Source organism: Phyllostomus discolor, chromosome 1, assembly GCF_004126475.2.
Source record: "Phyllostomus discolor isolate MPI-MPIP mPhyDis1 chromosome 1, mPhyDis1.pri.v3, whole genome shotgun sequence".
Lineage (NCBI taxonomy): Eukaryota > Metazoa > Chordata > Mammalia > Chiroptera > Phyllostomidae > Phyllostomus > Phyllostomus discolor.
The window spans coordinates 97,629,719-97,650,967 of NC_040903.2; the positions used below are offsets into that span (position 1 = coordinate 97,629,719).

The following is a 21,249-nucleotide window of genomic DNA, read 5'->3' on the forward strand; positions in this document are numbered from 1 at the left end:
AGCAAATTTAATTATAAAAGCATTCTATGGAAAAACAAAAATTCCTTGAAAACAAAATAATAATTGATGTGTCAGACCCAGTCCATTTTCACTGAGGTTTTCTGTGAGCTTCAAATCCCACTGTAGGCTGAACATTTGTTTATAACCAGGTAAAAATATTGATTGGTCACATTTTGCACAGCATTTCACTAATTGTCCATTTTAAACAACCTTGTTTTTAACTATTATGTTCAACCCTCTTAATTTATATGTGGTACACATGTAGAAATATGCAAAAATACTAATGTAAACTTAAGTACAATTAATGTACATTTTCAAATAGTTCACAATAATACAAGCAATTTAGATACTACCCATCTCTATTTGCCTCAGAAAAGTAACTTATAATCACTTCTTAATTTGTATTTTTATACAGCACATAGTGCTTAAATCTGGCTTTCCTGACTTGCAATTAACTTTTTATTAGTATTTAAGATCTAGCTAAATAGCATATAATGGACTTCTCCAGTTTTCCATGCATACTCTGTTGTCATTATCTCAAATAAGTAAATAGAACATTTTAAATGGCACTTCCTAAACCTTCCTATAAATATTTGGCAAAAGGCCCTTAGTATTACTTTCATCACCACCTGTTGGGAATATCTGTCATTTGAACTAAGACAAATTAATTCATCTTATGGAGTAATCATTGTCATTACATTGTCATCAATCACAACCACAGTAGGATGAGAAATTCTAGTAAGATGCTTGAGTAAGAACTTTCTAAATCTACACATTTCAATTTAACATAATCAGAGGTATATTATTTGTTATCTATAATGTATACACATAAAACAACACAACAAATAGGAATGATAGAGATGCATGTCACATCTCTTAAACAAGAGAGATCAGGAAACTCATAATAGTAATTGTGCTGTTTGTTTACAGATCATGTACCACTGAGAGTGGGCAGAACATTTCTTACAACATATTTCACCTGATGGATACATCCCTAAAATTTCTTACCATAGAACATGCTAGGCTTTATAACTAAGGAAAATATTAAGTACAGAAAAAATATGACCAAGAAACAGTGTTACCTGGAAAAGAAGTGTTTTTTTTATTCTAATAGTTGACATTTAGTTTTTATTCATGAATTGAATGCATCAAGTGAAAAATACATTACTGGGCTATTATCAGCTTAATGGTCTTACCTTCATAGTTATTCAACTAACCTCAGAGAGAAGGCCTGAATCAAGGTCTTCCCTCAACATAGATGTATATATTAAATACTAGGTTATTAAAATTTTGACCATCACACAAACCATAACATAGTTCCAAGAAAAAAGTATTTTTAAATTTTAAAACACATTATCAGCATGCTCCTTAACCATAAGTGCATTTAAAATAAAAATAAAATCAGAGGAATTGAAAAAATAAGGAATAAAATTTAAAACTTTTCAGTTAAAACCAGTCATTAGGCTTTTAACATTATCATGAAACACTGACAAATCTTAATAAAACAAATAAAGGATATTGCTATCATATAGTAATGCCATTGCATAGATATATGGCTTTAAGTTTTCCTTCTGTGGATGCATAGTTGATATTGGACTAGAATATAGCAGTGAGAAGCTGGATAACTCTACACTGTATGTCCTGAAAGGCACTGAATCAGCAGAGATAAATTGTGACAGTACTGCTTGGCTGTGAACTTTCACTTAGGAGGTGATGAATTAAGTTTTCTCTCTAAGTAGATCCAGTTTGGTCACATCTGAAGAAAAGTAGCTACCCTCACAAAACTGTAAATAGCTCTGAAGTCTTCCTTACAGAGGTCATTTTTCCCTACTCTGCTGTACCAATGACCACATCCTCATGTGGTCATCACCTACAGTGTGAAAATTATCTACAGATTTATCTTCTTTAGCTCTTCCACCAATATTATGTGCCAACTACTAGATTCCCTCAAAAGGAACAGATTTATTTGAACGGAAAATAGCTAATACATAGGAAGAGTTTACTAGACTCTTACAATAAGTATAATAAATGACAAGTTTACTAGAAACTAAAATGCCAAATATTAAAAAAACACACAACTGGAAATTTTAACATAAAGAAAAGAAGAATTGAACACCACACATTTAATACAGAACAAAATTGCTTTTACAAAAGAGATGTCCCAGATGGGGAGGAAAGTAAGATTTCTTTTATCATTTTGTAAGACAAAGTATCTACATATTTGCCTCACCTCCCCTCAAATATTATATAAACATTACCAAAAATTAAAATGATCTCTTTGGAAATAAGAAAATATTGACTTACTGAATTAAATAGTTTACCATTTCCTTACTTCCAATAGCCTAAACCACAGAATAAAGTACAACATTTATACATTTAGCAAGAAAATAATTTTTATTATGGTTAAATATGCACATTAGAATGAGAAAATAATAATACACATCATGTATACAACATGGAACTATGTTTAGTATTATTTAAAGTTACCCTTCTGTATAAAGCATCTGGGACAAACAATAATTAAAGTTTCAAAACCACTAGTCTAACCAGAACAACTTCACACTATCAATAGCATATAACAGCCTAGTAGCATATACTGACAGCCTTGGATAGGACAGTAAAGAATCCCACATGTCACGAAATGTTTCCATTGTTAGAATTTTGCTAACTTCTCAGTAAATCACTTTCAATATTGTATGTAATTTTTTTCCATCCTCTCCAGTGGGCTTGACTGTTGTAAAAGTCCATTTTAATGGAAAGAGCCTGCCTAGCCAGAGTAAAAGCATTTTCTTCAGTTTCAGAGAAACAAGCACACATGACACATTTACATAAATATGTGTAGAATGTGCTTTGGCCAGAACAAATGGCATGTATATGCACAAAATTCCTCTCACCACATTCCCACAGATATCATCATCATCACCCTTGTTACTGTTGTCGTCGTCATCATCACGTCACCTTCACCAACCACGTCACTGCAAACACAGGAACCATTTTCTCCTCCTCCCTCTCCCTCTCCCTCAGACTGTCTTACCTCTCTCCCTCCTTGTACTGCCTCCAGTCTTTTCAGGTTCAAACCCTGAAAGTGAACAACGAAATATATTAATGTTGGCAAAGAAATTAACTAATAATTAGGACTAGTGTGGAAAAAGTGGAAAAAAAATAATTCATTAAACAAAGAACACCTGAATACAGATGAGTATCTCACACATGTGTCAATATCTATAGCTGCATAAGTTTTCAAAGTTGGTATGAGCATTTCTTGCTAAATTTTAAGCCCATAAGTAAAAGCACAATATAAAGCATTTGCTTTAGTAATGATTACTGGCCCCTTGGGAAAATCACAGTCTAGAAGCTGTGGTTTAAAAACTGGAGCAGTGCCCATAGGCCTCATGGTGTTAGTGCACTGTGACTCCGCAGCACTGGTGCTGGCACATCGGCCCAAATGTAAGGAAGGACGATAAAGCAGCAGCATCCTTGGCAGCCCTGGCCATCAGCTAGGAAACATTCAGAATATTATCTCCTGAAAAAGGACTTTCTGCCTCTTCATAACTAGTTATGAAAGTAGTTATCATAACTACTTTCTACACTAAGAGTCCCCAGTGAACATGATGCTTAATTTAAGTGAAAGAAGACTTCCTCTCTTTCTTAGCAAGCCTACTGTAGAAAGTGCTTGTGGTACAACAAAGTCTCTCTCTCTCTCCCTCTCTCTCCTCGCACCCTCTCAAGATTGCCGTCCAAACAAAATTCTCAGGGAAACACATCAGAGCTCTTTCTCTGTGTATTTCCCTCTGTGTGTTTCTGGTAATCTACCCCCCAATTCTAGCTGCCTTGGTCTCTCTGAACTCAGGTCTTTGTCTCCTCAACTACAACATTAAAGACTCTGATGTTCTGTGTGGACTATTCCTCCATGCACCATGGTCCAAAAATTATCTCCAGGCAGAAATCCAAGTATTATGACTCTCTTTCTTTTTTCTCAAGCATTATATACTTACTTGTCTATTTTATTTTTAATATATGATAATTGTTTAAAATGTTTTCTTCCAGTTTTCTAATTATTACAACAGAGGATAAGTTGTCTAGACACCACTCCTTCATAAATAGAAGCAGAAGTCAAAGTATTTTAAACACTTTTTCAAAGGAGAAAATTAAAGCTTACAAAATTTAAATTATGTGTTCTAAGAACCCGAGCTAGTAAGTACAAAAGTAAAACTTAAACTAATATTTTAAAAGCCTGGATACCAAGTTAATCCATTCATCCTTACACAGGGTTCTTTAAATTCACAGCAGTAAAGATGTTTCATGTGTTTTGTACTTATGGACACAAATTACTTGTAACATGGGTCTCATGCATAAGTCATGAAGCTTCTTCAAGGCAACAGCGATCAAGAAGAACTGGGTGTCAGGACTTTAAGATAAAAGCATACCCTCCTGGGTGAAATAGGGGCTGAAGGATAAGCTTACCAGGATAGATACACTATACTGTATAAACTATGTAAAAAGCTTGGTCATAATTTTGGCACTGAATTATTGAAAGACCAATCTCGAGGTTGAAAAACTGAATCAGAGAATTTTGACAGCAGGAATTTGGGAGTCTTATGAGGAAAAAATAATGATATAAGAGGATTCGTCATATGCTAACAGGGCCTCAGGCAGGAATGTATCTTAATGGAGAAGTCAAATGATCTAGGATATGAGATTCACTGAGAATTACGCAGGTATGACCTGGGAGACACGAGCCCTTAACTGACAACAGAAATTACTCTGAGTACTAGATTAGGACTAAGCCTTCTAGGTGGAAGCCAGGTGGGCTGAGTGGGGAAAGCTGGTAGGGGAAGTGCCCGCCGTGACTCCCCGCTCCTGCTGGGAAAATGACAGCAGTCACGATTTTGGCCGACTCTTACTGACAGTAACTTGGTTAACTTGCTTTGAAAGACCAGACCATAACATCACCCCAATTCATAGTTAGACAAGAAATATTTTTAAAACAATCATTAATCTCAAAGGACCCCACTCCTTCTTTGAGCTCGCTTACATATATACCGCACAGTGTTCACATTTTTAGATGAGATTGGGTGCGTCAGGGTGGTATGGCCATAGACACAGTGTTCACATTTTTTAATGAAAAACTTAGCATTTTTATATTTTGTGTAATATCCATCAAAACATATTAAAATAATTCAAAGAAAATGGTTATTTTAATTATATTTACTGAGACAGCCTGACTCTCAAAGACTTGAGCTAGACAAGAACAGTAAAATTACTTATGTATATATAAATATGTATATATACTGGTTTACTACTAAAATTAATACAAGGGTTATAAAATTTTAACTGTCATACAACCCACTTATTTATTCTTAAATACATATATTTAGGAATACAATATTGATGTAGCAAGTCTTGAGAAAATTGGGTTTTAAAAATACATTGAGAATAAGTTGAGGAAAACATATTTCCCTTACTACACATATTTTTTCACTAAGGATGATAAATGGTTTGTGTGGATTGAAATTAAGCACATGAGGTCAAGCAAAAATGCTATAAATTATAGGTTAAAAAAAAAAAAAACAAAACCAAAAGCATATGTTCAGTGTGCTAAATTAAGATAGTTTAGTAAAGGGTTAGGGAAAAAAGCTATTAACTGAAAAAAAAAGTGAATTCCCTATTGTAGGCCTCTTGCAGTACAGCACTTAGGCCTCGAGGTGAACATGCGTGTAACCAGGCCAGGGTGCGAGGGCACCTCTGTCTCTCTGAAACATACACAGGGGAGATGTTATCTTTGTGAAGATTATGATCTCTTCCTAAGTTGCTTTCATGTCAGAAGGATTTCCCCTGCTTCCTTGTAAACAAAAAGTCAGAAATGCAGTCTACAATGTCCCTAGATTTGCTTGATTTACTTGTCCAATATGGAAAATTGTAGAATGGATAGAATAGACATTGCATTTCCAGTACAGTGGAGATATCATTGTGATAACTTTTCTTAAATGTAGAAAGTAGTTATGACTTAACTGGATAAAACCAAAACTTAAATTTTTAAAGTACTCAAAAAACTGTAGGAGTTTTCATGTTTAACCTTAAATGTGGAAGCACAAGAAAGAACTAGATGGAACTTTACACAATTTGTAGTCCAGCCTCTTAATTTGACAGATGAGGGGGCAGGCAGCAGGCAAACTAATTTAAGAGCTGCAGATTTGGGTCTCAAACTCTGATCAGTGGGTTTTCAATCCAGGACTACCTTTCTTTTACCAAAGTATTTCAGTAGTTCTGTTACAAATTATTGTCTGAAAAGCTGTATAACTTTTGGAGTTTTCTGTAACCATTTTATCCCCCAGTTTCCTTAGCTGTGGAACTGAGATAATCTGTAGGAATAAATGAGAAAATCTACATAAAACACAGCTCAGAGCCTCATTCATAGTTAATCCCAATATGTATGCACTAATTTTTATTGATCTTTTTAGAGAGAGAGAGGTGAAGAAAGAGGGAGAAACATCAGTTTGTTGTTCCACTTAGTTATGCTTTCATTGGTTAATTCGTGTATGTGCCCTGACAGGGAATTGAACCTGCAACTTTGGTGTATGGGAACACCACTCTAACCAACTGAGGTACCTGGCCAGGGCAATGTGCACTAATTTTTAGTAGTAGCTTAGGCTGTTGCTGCTTTTGTTGGTATTATTCAAATTAAAGACTAATTATTACTACAGTTATGAAAGTAACTATTATTTTTTGGTTGTTCTCTATGTGTCAAGGAGTGCTCCAAGTGTTTTACCTGGATTAATTAAATTCTTACAATAATTGCATGTATTAAAACCAAATACTTCTTCCCATATTGAGCTGAAATGAAAATGATCTTTTAATTGTTCTACTCTATCTGTTTTCGAATTATTTCTTTAGGAAAATTAAGACATGTTACCTTAGTTCTTGCTGTTGTAAGGTTATTTTGCAGCTCTGGTACAGGGACCAAAAGAATGACAAGCGTGTAAAACAGTTCTGGCCTCCCTTCTCCTTACTACTGCTTTTCTGCTTAAACAGGGGCATCATGTGGGGGAGAAAAGCACACTTTGGGAGGATCAGGACAGTGCTGAACTCTGAGGTTTGGTGTATCTATCAAGAAAATAATGCGGGGGTGGGAGGGTAGAGAGCATTGTGCTGGGTAATCTCTGAGAAGCTTTAAATTCTAATATCTGTGCATTTTAAACAGGAAGACCGGCTCTCTTATCGGATCTCACTAGGCATCTTTCTATCTTGTATGGCTTCTCAGACTGATGTACCTACTCAAGAAGTTAAAAAAATTCTGAGTCTAAACACAGTTTGTTACACCTATTGCCACCCTTATTTGGTTCCTAAATTCTCATTTTCTTAACTTGGATATCTACTTTTTCATTTATCAGCTTGCTGCACACTTTAAATTCAGTGTTAAGTTTCAATTACATTGCTAATAAAAAAATCTTTAGCTATAGATATATGGATTTCTAACCTCAGTCCTACTTAGGATTTTTTGATAAGTTAAGTATGAGATTTGTGACTAAACATACATTTAGAGAATAGACTTAGAAATTCAGAAACTCTCACAGCTGCTTAAAAACTGTAAGGATTCACTCTTACATGTCATTTCCAGTTTTCCTTTGAAGTTAATAAACATAGTTTAAATACTTTTGTGAGTCATTTATCTCTCTTATAGTCAATATATTCGAAACATTTTTTATACTATGTTGAAATAATGTCACAGAGACATCTGTAGTGTACCTGTTGGAAAATTTTAGAGTTTATCAAACATAAACTTTTTAAACTTTTTAAAATTTTTAAAACTTATTCTAATCATCTTTGAAACTGTGTACCACAATATCTGTGATCCATTCACCAGGAGCTTCAAAATGCTCTTCATCTCCCTTTTCAAAAACTGAGATATGCCATTAGAGAGTTCACCATTTTTCACTGCTAAAGATCTTGCATTTTAAAAATGAAAAACCATCCCACATTTCCTAAGTAATATCATAACTGCACCACAAGATACTTTTGAATGTATACATATGAATATAATAAAAATATTATTGTTGCATTGTTACTAGATGAAAGGTCCTTTACATGACTTATTTTTTTATTCCTCACAGTTACACAATGTGGCAGGTACTGTTATCGATTCTCATTTTTGTCACAGAGTAAACAGGCAAGGAGAGGTTCGTTAACTTGCTTAAGGAGACACAGCTAAAGGAAGTAGAGTATTGAACACAGAATATCTGATCACAGAGCTTGTTTTGCAGCCGCTACACCTACTACCTCTGAAAGTAACGATTACTTTATTTTATGTGTATCGAGATGGATATCTAACATGAATTAGGTAACTACGTGTTTAACGAATTAATGATTAAGTAACCCATTAGATGAAAATGCCTAATACCAGAATTATACTGAAGTTCAGAGAACCCATTAACCTATGTCATTTTATACTCATATATTGAAGAAGTAAATGCAAGATAAATTCTTGCTCTTAAATTCATTTAGGATTTGGAAATAACTATGAAAAAAAGTTAAAGTAAATGAGACTGGATTGCAGAGTTCTTGATTCCTTAAAAAAATGTAAAATTCTATTGAAATATTTCCTGGGGCATACAGAGATTAAAAGAAAATTAATGTAAGTATGTGGGCACAAATAACATTTCATAGAGTTTGTGGTTATTGTTGCTCTAGGCAAACTAATGTATTAAACAAGTGTAACACTTCCATGCCTCCAGTTTTCTTACAGTTGCTGTCTTGGCATACTGTATAAGTTAAATTCCTTCTGCTCCAGGGACTTAGGTCCTCATATTTTATGAGCTTAAATACAATGGAGTTCACCCTGAAACTGGACTATTTCCACTGTTTCCAGTGTTCATAGCTGGGAGGTCATTTGTGATGAAGGCATCTATCCATTTCACATATAAGACTAACCAACAACATAGAATTTAGTCTACTAAGACTTTATATAAGTGGTTCTCTCTATGGAACATACCTGTGTCTTTCCCTTCCCCCACCCATCCCCAGGGCTTGCTCTCTCTCTGCAAGGAGCACTCCTGACCTCTCCTCCCTTCTCTCTCTCTCTCTCTCTCTCTCTCTCTGTCTCTCTCTCTCTGTTTCTCCCTCTCTGTGAAACTCCAAGAGCCCTTCTTTTGCTTCTACAATATATTTCTTGAGCTCCTTTCTTCTGTGGGTCGCTTATTCTACCTCTGTGACTTTCTAAATAAACTAGAAAAAAAATACTTTATGTGATATTATTTCTGACAATCTCTTTTTGTTAATGTAATTCTTAAATAGAAAGTTAAAGACCAAGTTTCAGAAAACATGTAACTCTAAATATTGTCAATAAAAGGTGCATGGCTTTAGAATTTTCTCATGGTGGTAAACATCACTCCAACTGCAAATTTAAACAGACATGACAGGTTTAGTACCTAATGTGTAGATTGCAGCATTGTGAAATGTCTGAAAAATTATTCCTTGGCTATGCTAATTAAATCATTAAACTGTCTAGTCACCTGTCTTTTATATCATTACCATGAAACCACAAAAGAAAGAATACACAAGAGAAGTTCAAGAAAGTAGATTAATGGCTAGAATATGATTATCTATCAATCAATCTGTCTGACTATAACTTCTGACCATATCTCTTTCTACAAACTCCATCCCCAGCACTGCATTACAGAGTCTGCTTCTCTTCATAGTCCTTGGACATGGTGGGTGTTCTCCTACCGTGGGGTTTTGGACTAGGGCTAACCCAGGTGGAACTTTTTACCTACATATCTGCATGACCAACTCCCAAGGCTTCTCAAGTCTTTACCTACTTCTTATCTACTCAGTGAGGTCGCCTTTTATCACCCTATTTTATGTTAGAGTCTACTGCCTACTTCACCTCCAGGAACATGTGAAATCTTTAGACATAGTGTATAAATTTACTATTGCTGTGTATTACCTTTCTTCCCACATTTGTACTTCAGTGCCACCCAGACAGAGATCTTTGCTGAATTATTCCAACTGCCCAAATACAGCCTGGAACATGGTAAATACTAAATTAGTACTTAAATTTTTGCTTAATGAATGGAATATTTACTTTCATTTTTGGTATCAATTTTATTCTGTTTTCTGTCCAACTTTAAGTACACAAATGTTTATTTTTACAGGCCCCTGGAAATGGGTAGAATCACAGGACAATTTCTTGTCCCACCAAGAAAAGGTGCATATTTTGGTATGTGTTTGTCCTAGAGGGAAAAACTGGAATCTCCATTAATAATGCTGTGCCAGATCCTTACATAAGACCTAAAACCAGCTTGCCATGGAGATCTTAGTCCTTTGTTCCAGTCCCCAGGAAGAAGCCAAAGCTATTGAGCTGGCAGGGCAAAGGAGACAGTGAGAATGGACGGCAGGCACCTAACATGGGAGTCAGAAAGAATGCTGGATTCCTTGGAATGCTGTGGTGATTTTTTCCTTTTCTTTTTTTTTAAGTCATTTCTGTAGGAAGTTGCTGGGCACAGATCCCAGAGAAAGAAAGGGCCAAGAGTCCTTTAATAGGCCTGGGTGCAGGGCATTGCCACAGCAGCTGGTACAGAACTTCCTATCTCAGATACAGGCAGAAACAGGATTTAATGCAGAATAACAGGAAACATATAGGAAACAATTTTGCTTGGAATGTTAGGTGGCTGAGCTGCAGCCTTGGGTCCAGTGCAAGCCTTGCCTCACTTGTCAAGAGTGAAAAATGAGTTTGGTTAGAAGATCCAGCTGGAAGCACCCCAGCTTCTGCTACCTTCATGCTCATTGTTAGGAAAATATTAACTTGTGCAAACGTTTTGAGTCGTTATTTCCTGGGGACTGTTTCATTCTTCCCAGAAGACTGCTGTTGGTGGAATAATCCCCCAGTGGCACTTTGCTCATCCAGGCATTTCTGTCACTGTGGTCACTGACTTCTTCCCATTCCACAGAGTCTTGAACTGCTCAGGAATGGGAAATCCGTTCAAGTCACTGCCTTCTGTAGGAATGAAGATATTGATCTCAGAAGATTTGGCAGTGACTGTCTCACTATCTGGAGAATTCTTGCTCAGGTAAACATGGCGGCCATCTGTTTTGTTAATGAATACAATTGGCACTTTACACATTACTTGAACTTTGACATCCCCACTACTGATTATCTCCACAATGACCACATCATTGAATATCAGACCAAGTTTCTTACAGTTATCTCATGTAATGGAGCTAAATTTGCCCTTGATTTGTGATGTTGTGTTGACATACATATATACACATATGTAAGCCACCTGCTTCAAATCTGTGTCATCAGTCACCAGATTGGAAACACTCCCCGATTCTCCACTCTCCACACCCTGCCCTCGAATTCAAGGAGAGCTGGCTCCTTTTTTGTGGCTGGTTTGAGGATGGGCTGACGTCTGATTTAGGGACAGACAATGGTTTAAGGCCACTTCCTATTGGACTACTCTGAGCTTTCCAGGCAGGGCTCTTATGAGTCTTCATGCCATCAGATACATATTTCAGGGCATGTGTGATGCACTCCCCCTGATTAATCTGTACAAACAGTGCAGAGCATGAGGCAGAGTCACCTGACCCTGAACTGGTAGGCACTGGTTGGGGAGATGGGCCTGGCTGGGGAGGGATGAGGAGGACCTGATCCAGCAGAGGGTCCTGGTGGCAATCCACTCATTCAGTTCTTTTGTCACAGGCTCTATTTTGCTCTGGGCCAGGCTGGTGGTATGGAACTCTTATGTAAGCCTGCAGCTGTGTCCACATACTCAAGAAAGTTTTGACCCAGTCCGAGTGCTTCTCATCCACAGCTCTGTACTCCTCAAGGACTTGGTGTATACAGAACAGGGCAGCGTCATTCATTTCTTTCACATAAAGACCAGGCTCCGCACCACAGCCTCCCAAACCAGGGCCTGGATACTCTTGCTGGCAGCTGACAGGTGACTGAACAACCTGCAGCCTTGGTTCTTCTCCTGAAAGGTTTTCACTTGTTAGATCTGCTCTGAGATGGGAGCCAACAAATCAGAAAGCTTATTACCTATAGGCTGCTGCCACTGACAGGCTGCAACCAAGAGAGCTCACTCCAACCTCAGACCTGCATGGACCACCTCCACATGTTTCTGCACATCTCCACCAATCTCTTCACTAATCTTCAGCTTCTCTGCCACAGGACCAGCAAGCAGTGAGTCAAATGCTTGCACAGAGGAAACTGCTGTTACTTTTGGAGCATGGTTTCCACACCCACAGTGCATGTCAGAGGCATGGGATCCTGCCTCCAGGCGGCCCACGGCCCTCTCCAATCTTTCTACTGGATTCTGTAAGTCAGCCATAATGTACCACCTACTTGGGACTGCAACAGCCACTGTCATATTTACTTTTTTATTCACCCATATATCTAAAGAGTTCTACCCAATCCATGCTGTGTTAATCTATATTTGTAAACTGTACACATGGTGCTGGCTTGAGCAATTACCAGATAAAATAAACTCATTTATTCCTGTTAAAGAAATTATCAAAAACATAAAATTTCATTTATAACTTTGAGAGTTTTGACATTTTCTTATTACACTGTGTTTTTTGAAAAACTCCAAAGAAAGTGTGTCATCGTGTTTTTCTATTAAATGCCTAAGCAATCATCAGTGACGACCACTTTATAAGAAAAGATTGATGATTTCAGAAAAGCCCTTAGAATGCAATTTCAGCAGGACAGTGTACCCTTTCTACCAAGATGACAATAATGATGTCCAGTTAAAAAGTAAACTAACATACGCATGTTTACAAATATAAGCTGAATTCAGCTTAAATAAAAACATGAATTACAGGAATCTATCACAATACCTGATTATTCGGTTATATCACAATACTAAAAAATTTAAAAAGTTTGGTTCAAAAAGACTAAAGGGTAAAGTTACATATCATTATATACCTACAATGGATTCTAAATGACATTCAATGGGTTTCTGATACTGACATGAGTCTGACCATTCCTTCTTGTTAAGTAAGACCTTGATGAAAATCTGAAAGAAACTACAAGATGCTTCTATTTAAACTCTTCTTCATCCTTGAGTGATCCATACTCTGTTTGTTCTTTTTTCTTGGTTCACAGACACTTCTCCACTAATGGCAGTCTGCACTAAGATGTATTTCCACTTATCAGGTTTCTATTATTTGCAGAAATCTCAACTCCTCATTTCCTCAAAGTTCCCTTGAAGTTCCCTTTTATGAGTTATGCCCTTTTATGAGTTATATTGCTAAAGGGGCTTTGCGAAATGCTTCAGGTTAGTTACTGACTGCCCAGAAGGCGTTTCCCTCTCTACTTGTGAGGCCTTGATGCTACCTTTTTTTCTCTTTTTGCTGTGGCTGCAGTTTCTCTGGCCCACAGCCTCTGTAAACTACCTCTGTGTTGTTTGCTTCACCGTAGTGATAGGAAGAATTTATGTGGTTCTGCTTCTGTGAAAAAAAGTTTACAGTTTGGAAAGAGTAAAAACGTAAAAAGAAACCACCGCTGTTTTTTATTTCATGTACTCCACAATTAAACATCACTGACTGTTGTTTTGGTTCAAGGGCTTGGGCTGTTGGTGCATGTCACAATGACTATCTGGGTGACCTGTGCAGGGGCGTCAACCCTGTGACAGACAGGCTCTGGTGTTAGCAGTTATTGGATCACATATATTTGAACACAAAGAGATTTGGGTAACTTCCAGAGTTTTAGCTAGTGAAGTTTGAGGGACTCTTAATACATTGGATTTGGGAGACTGAAAGGACCATCACTATTATAATGAGAAGCATTGGTCCCTGTAGTTAAAAGAAACTGCCTAAAGACACATAATTAAATACTTGGGATAAAGACTGTCTAAAGCACAAAACTGATACCATTTTCTAAGACATCTTATTATTTTTCCAAAAGCCTTTTCTGAATCTGTATTGCTAATAAAATGCGCATGCTGCTGAGAGCTGTTATTTATAATAACTAACAGAAATGCTCCTATGCTTTGGGGAGCTTCTCACTATTAATCTAAACTTTACTCTGATTCATGGAGATCTTCAATCACTTGATCCTACCATTTTCTCACTTAGTTTCTTCTAAGTTCTTTCTTTTTTAAGCTTAGCGTTCAAGGCCCATGATAATCATTGGGATGATACACAAACCTTTTGGCTTTCTGAATCCTTTCTCCCTCTGCTGTACTTCCCTAGCCAAGCCTAGACTCCGGACATCATCTCTATAAGGTGTAGTTGCACCTAAGAACTTACAATGTGCTGCTGGAGAACAACAGAGAGCTGTGTTTAAATTAATGATTGCAGATTTGAAAACTGCTCTCATGGAGTCCTCAAAATCTAAACCCTTCCTCCTTTAGAGATTTTATACTGTTCGCTTCTTATAATGATCTCCCCCACAATATTCATAGGGTTATAGGGTTACATCCTTGCCATTTGAATCTCAGTTTAAATTTATTGTATCAGAGGCCTTCCCTGAACACAGCATCTAAAATAGACATCAAGTTGCTTACTGATGTGTCACCCAATTTTAACTTTCTGCTTAAGACTTACCACCTAAGCTGTTTCTCTCACTTATTTATTTAGTATTTTGTGGACTGGCCATTTCTTCTCACTAGAACATAAAATACATGACAATAAGTGACATTTCTGTTTTGTAAAATTGTAGAACCCCAGTACTTACAACGAGGTCTGGCACTTAGTAGGTGCCAAACAAATGTTTGTTGAGTGGACAGAATGAATAAGCCTCCATGAATCTCATATTTATTTACTGCCTTATATGAATGTGGCATTAACGTAAAAATTCTAACATTTGCAACTCAATTTCATTCAGAAGAAAACGAATTGAATTAATTGGTTTCTTTCTCTCACTGACCTTGGACAAATAACCTGAACCTCTGAGATCACATTTCTTTTCAGAAAAATTAGAAAACTGAACTAGACAATCTTAAATAATCTCTGTTAGCTCTAAGACACTGAAACTTTCTTTTCTTTGAGAAAATTATGCATTAAACCTCTCAATTTTAATATTTGAGCTTTGTTATCTAATCAGTTCCAGCTCAAGAACAGTATTAATGGTCGTGTCCTTTACCTACATGAAATTAGTGTCTCAGTGATTTTCTTTAAAAACCTCCCTCAACTACTTTAAGAGCTTTCCAAACATATTAAACAAGTCACCTGTGCCAGTATGAATGCATTATTTAAAGTTGGCTGTAGATTTGTAATATTTTAAGTAATTTTTACCTTATAAATTGGTATAGCTTTCAGTATATCCATGTAAAGTTTCCACTTTTAAATACAGTACTCATAATTTAAAGCTCTTTATTGTCTGAGCAACCCTATTGAAGGCTCAATATTAAACAAATAAATCAGATTGTGTCAAAATCCACTGCTGGAGACCTTACTTTATTAAACTTGTTTATTTCTGTCATTATTAATTTCTAGGAATAGCAAAACAAGGCAGAAAAATAAATGTGTAGTGCCAGACTGCAAGTCAGAAAACGGACCATCGCTTAAATTTTCATCTGACAGATCAATGTTCCATAATGTGATTTAATGTCCTCTCAAACTCAAAGACCTACCTGAAAATAAAAATTACAATTTCCATGTCTTCTTAGTATCTACCCTAATTTAACTGAATTTGCAACATGAATTTTTGGAAATTGGATCTCTCTTGCAAATTTATGGCCATTAAGAAAAGAATGTTACAGTTGTTACTGCGGGTATATTTTTTATCCTCCCAACCAATACTAACATTACATCTTTGAAAAGTCAGGCGATACAGACTTCCATTCAAACTAGTACAGTGATTTGTTATAGTGTGAAGAAATGAATTAAATAAGCTATATGGCTACATTTGGTGAGGATTAGCCAGGCAGGATGTACCAGTTAGGAAAATATATTTTGAAATTAAATATGTTGTGTGTTCATTAACATTTATAATATTATTCTCTCATTTATTCAACTTGAAAGCATAGCCATGGAAACATTGGGCACTTTTCCTCAGGAAAGTGAAATATGACCACAGCTTGAAGGTCTAAGGATATTTGAATAACAGAGAACCTGTCAGAAATGGTATTCTTTAGTTTAAAGATTTAAAACCATTTTGTAGCTTTTTAAACCAAGGATGTGCTAACCTGTGAGAAACTTTGAAATGCCCTAGGGACCCTCTTCTTACCCATCCTGTCCCACCACCACCCACCACTGAGGGTGCCGGCTACACTAAGGAGGAAGGGGAGACTAGGTCTTAATGCAGCGATGCTCGTGTGTGCACATGCTGTCCTTCTGCTGACAGTCATGTCAACACCCCCTGACCCTGCTCTTTTATTTTCTGGCTTATTCATTCATTCAACAAATATTTTGAATGCCTGCCATGTGCTAGAACAAGATGAAGAAGGTATATTTCTTATAGTGCTTACATAAAAATAGTTTTAAGATGTGGAATATTATATAAAGATTTATAGAATATGAGCATTAAAAACACTTAAGAAATAATTTTGTTCATCTTTGTTTTTTATTTGTGTGGAAATTGAGGCCTAGAGACAGGGAATATGGCGTCTCAAAATCACAGTTAGTGGTTTAGAGTTGTGAATTTACTTGTATCATTTGTTTATTAATAACTGTATTACTAACTTGCATTATTTCCATATGAACAACTGTGAAACCACTCTTGCCCACCCCTTTATATGATGTCAGCATTTGTTCTACTTTTCTACATATGCATAAGGATAATTACCTATTCATTCTGCTTTTTAAAACACCCCATTTCCTCTTCTTATTCTTTCACTATGCTCTGGTTATTCTTTTGCTGTGGCATGGATGACCTGGTTGAGAGAGTTTCACTTTCCAGTTTGCCCTTTTCTGAATCACCTTCAATTTCAGGTTCTTTAACTGTTGTCTGACGCCATAGGAACAAACTTGGCTGCAAAGGAGGCCAGGTGAATCCCCGAGGTTTACTGCTCCGTACTTCATTTCTCTTCTGTCGCTAACTGTGAGACCATTTGGCAACAGTAGACTTTGAGCCTTAAGATAATTAGTTCTTCCTCAGAATGGCACAATTTTTAAGGAGGAAAGTATGCAGCATTTGTTTCAAAACCCAAATCTATCATTTGTAGTATATGACCCATTTTAGTGGCTCTTTGATATATTTTAAAATAGTTTACATGAGTAATATCCTTAATAAGGTTGTCTCCTTATGTCTTACTTCTAAATTATTTCTAATACCATACCAAGCACATCTTGAATAGTCCCAATTGAATAGAAATTAAAAATCTTGATGGAAAAATAAAAAAATACTAAAAATTAAGTATAAAATAAAAATGTAATTAATGTGAATGAATACTGTTTAATACCTTAATTATACACTTTATATATAGTAATTTTATTTTATAGTTATAAGTACACTTTGTACCTAGGATTTAGAATAAATTACTACATATTGAATCTCTCAGTATTTTCCTAGTATTTTAATTCAATCATATTAATATAGGAAGACATATTCCAATATGAATTCTAAAAATATGAATAAACATTTTTCAGTTGCTTGAATGAAAACCCATTTTATAATTTCTAAACATATACATGCACCAGATAATAATCTAAGTTCAATGAAGTTGAAATATTTATTAATAATGTAATGCAATTTCTTAAGGAATTTGTTTAAACATACCAAAACAATCAGACCAGGTCTTGCTAATTTTGTTATTGTTCTTTTTTATAGGTGATGAGACAAATATCAAATCCAAATGAATCAACAAAAAATAAATCAGTTGTAATAGAATAATTTATAATAAATACATATTTTGTCTTTATCCACAATTCCTATCACAGAGCTCCTAAAACCTTTCTAATTACCTAAGTGTTAAATATTAACAGAGTGTTATCACTTGATTTTTCAATATTGTGGGAAAAAAAATTGCTACTTAGCTGCCAATAGGATAGTTCTCCTTTTTTGAAAGAAGACGAGTAAACTAATCCCTTTGATAGGAAATTCAAAATCCTTGCAACTGTGGCTTAGTTCACACTTCTAATATCATTTATAATTAATATGATGGAAAATAAAATTAATAGCATAATATAAATATAATTTATATCATTGTTATTATATTAATTATATATGAGGTCTGTCCAGAACATATCCAGCCATATACTATGAAAAATAGAGACATTTACTGAAGAAGATACAAGATACAAGAAACATTGTACATAGGACAATGACACCTCAGTACCCTTCATAGTAGGCACCTTGGGACCTCACACAGTTCTCCCAGTCACCATCAACTGCCCCATTGTATTTTCCTGAATCTCACTGATGGTCTGAAATCACTTGTCCTTCAAAGGTGATTTTAGTTTTGGGAAAAGCCAAAAGTCACAGTTTGCCAAATCTGGGCTGTAGAGGGGCTGAGTCACCTGGGTGATTTGCTATTTTGCCAAAAACTCTGCACAAGACATGATGCATGAACAGGTGCATTGTTGTGATGAAGCTGACAATCACCAGTTGTCCTAGCTGCAGTCTCCTGAGTCATCTGAACAGTTTCCATGGAGGAATGTTCCAGCTTAACACAGAATTTAATATATATTTGTTGCTCTACTCTCTTAGTCATTTTGAATGTGATGGCCACACAGCACACATGCTCACTCAATGGTACCTACTGCCCCCACTGACTAGTACAGTGAAGTCATCATTGTTCACACATGTGCATTCCAGTCCACTCTCCTTGGCTGCCAGGTTAATGTCACACAAACAGTTCTCATTATATTAACAATGGCTGGAACTTTGCCAGATGGACATCTAATGTATATTTTTGTGTCACATTATAGCATGTGAAAGTATGTGATGCTCTACATTCACAGCTGTGTTTGTTCCCTATAACAAAGATGTCATTATACTGCATTTGGCACAGAAATCTTTAAAAGCAATAGAGCTCAAATGTCACTAGCTCCTAGAGTTTTTAAAAAATCTTATTAAAGGGAATTCATACTCCTTTTTCTGACACTTCCTTAATCCTCTGAACACTTATTAAAGCATTTACCATGCTCTACTCCTCATGTGAAATATCCATGCACATCTCTCTCAACCACTATGGCCTTGGGTTTACCAAAGCACTGTAATTCATTTTTTAACAGTGCAGTAGAGAACAAGCATATGGACTTTAATAAATGTGTGTTCCTGACTTATATTTAATGATTCTGATTTGTCTTTATAATGACAGCAAAGTTCTGAAGAAAATTTTCAATACCCAGGCTTAGATAATTAGGATTCTTCTACTGGTAATGTTACAGGGTGCAGCCAAGAGGGGGGCTCCAAAAAAGGATTTGGAATGCGTCCAGAACTCTAGGTGTCCAGGAAATATTAGGATGACCTCACCCTCCCCTGCACAGGTGTGGGTTGGGGAAAAGGATACATGGAGCAGAGCCATTGAGAGCTGTTTTGCATTGCAACAGTTTTGCAGCTAATCTCTGGCATGGTCATTTAACATATCTATAACCTTTAACTGGTTACATAGATATGTTAAATAGCTGTGGCTATGCTCTGAGCCAGGGGAATGGAAGTAACTTCCCCACCAAGATGTAACTGGGGGGCAGACCCCCCAAGTTACAGTGCCTGCATGGGAGCTTGGAGAAGATTGGCTCCATGAAATGGGGTCATGCCTGCCCAGACCCACTAGCACAGCCCAGTAAAGGTGGAAGGATATGAGAGTGCTGGCAAGTGTAGCCGATTGTAGGAGGAGTTGGAAATGGGGCTGCAGAGGAAGATTGGATTTAAACCCAGATGCAGCATCCATTGAGGAGGACCACAGCCAGTGCAGGAGGAAAGAACCACAGCCCTATGAGAGAGAATCACCATGTGGCTTTAGCAGAGAACCACCACTCGGCTTTGTCAGAGTGGCAACCCCCCCACCTCCTAGCAGCAATTGGAGGGAGAACCGCACAGCTTTGCCAGAGTGGGGACTCCCATGCCATTGTGCAGAGAGGACCACAGCCAGTGCAGAGAGAGAACCAGTCGGTCTTTAGCAGAGTGGGGACTCTCGCAGTCCTGCGAGAGAGAATCACCATGTGGCTTTAGCAGAGAACCGCCACTTGGCTTTGGCAGAGTGGAAACCCCCCTCCTCGCAGCCATTGCAGAGAGAAGACCACGGTCCTGTGAGGGAGAACCACGTGGTTTTGCCAGAGTAGGACTCCCACGGCCATTGTGCAGAGAGGACCACACATCTGTGACAGTGCAGAGAGAGGACCACTCGGTTATGGCACTGCAGAGAATCATGTGGCTGTGGCAATAAAAAGGAAAGCCATGCAGCTTTGCCAGAGTGGGGACCCCCGCAGCTTTAGAAGGGGGAATCACCACCCAGCTTTAGCAGAGATCCCGGCAACACAGTTGATGGTGCCAGGAAGGAGGCCTACCAGCCAAGCACGGATTACTGGGAAGAACTGGGGGCTGCCTGAGCCACGGACTTCCATTTCTTTTCCTGAGATACAGTACCCCAGGCTAGGCAAATGGAGGAAGGAAGGACTGTGTGTTTGTAGGTGTTTTAAGGGACTTTGGGATTTTGATGAAGACATTAGGTCACTACTTTAAGTCTGTACAGCATTAAATAAACATTTCCTTTCCTTTTCACGAATCTCTGGCATTGAGAGGTGACTTTTTTATAAGGCAGTGGACATAACAAACCTGGGGGGTTCCTTTCGGTAATAGTATATTGCCCTTGGCCCCGCTTTTGTTCTGTAACAGGAACAGAAGATTACTGCCATTATTCAGTGTTCTTTCTCCTATTAAATTTATATTTTGATTCAAAATGTGCTGAGTTCCACTGTTCTCACATACTGACACTGTAAAATGTATAGGAGAGGGTTAACATAGTATGCCCAATGTTGTTCTTTCAATGGATCTGCTTGCAAGGCGGGCCCTAAGCTGGTGCCTGGGCACTTACTTGGCTTTTGAAGTTCTCTGCATTGATACAACTGTTCTGTTTGCCTGGGTCAGTGAATTCACTGTGCCGGTCTGATTTATGGTGAACATCTGTTTTCCTTCTGGGAATTGGGAATTTCTATGATTGTGGCTGTTCACACAGGCAGAGAGTGCCTACATGACCAGTGCCCAGCAGAGTCCTTGCACTGAGTTCCCAGCAGGCTGTACTGGGCAGAATCACTGCCCATGCATTCCTGTCATGCATCCTCCCACTGTAACAAACCTTAGCCACCAGAGCAACTGCCTGAGTTCTGTGAATCCTTCCTGCAATTGACGGAATGATCCTGAGA

General features: G+C 37.2%; 1 protein-coding gene, 1 long non-coding RNA gene and 1 pseudogene across 3 annotated transcripts in view; all 3 read right to left on the reverse strand.

The window, feature by feature from the left end:
- The window catches only part of CCSER1 (coiled-coil serine rich protein 1), a 1,267,039-nt gene that overhangs the window by 422,140 nt on the left and 823,650 nt on the right, over positions 1-21,249 (reverse strand). For both annotated transcript variants that reach the window (XM_028507411.2, XM_036026429.1), the window contains exon 10: positions 3,035-3,079. In XM_028507411.2, coding sequence (XP_028363212.1) covers positions 3,035-3,079 — 45 coding nt within the window. The remainder of the gene's footprint in view (positions 1-3,034; positions 3,080-21,249) is intronic.
- LOC118500696 lies at positions 9,118-19,383 on the reverse strand. The gene is made up of 3 exons (XR_004903272.1): positions 19,262-19,383; positions 10,644-10,650; positions 9,118-9,129 (listed from the first exon to the last, which is right to left on the reverse strand). It is a non-coding gene; the product is annotated as an uncharacterized LOC118500696 (long non-coding RNA).
- Positions 10,672-12,449, reverse strand: LOC114492841 (annotated as a pseudogene).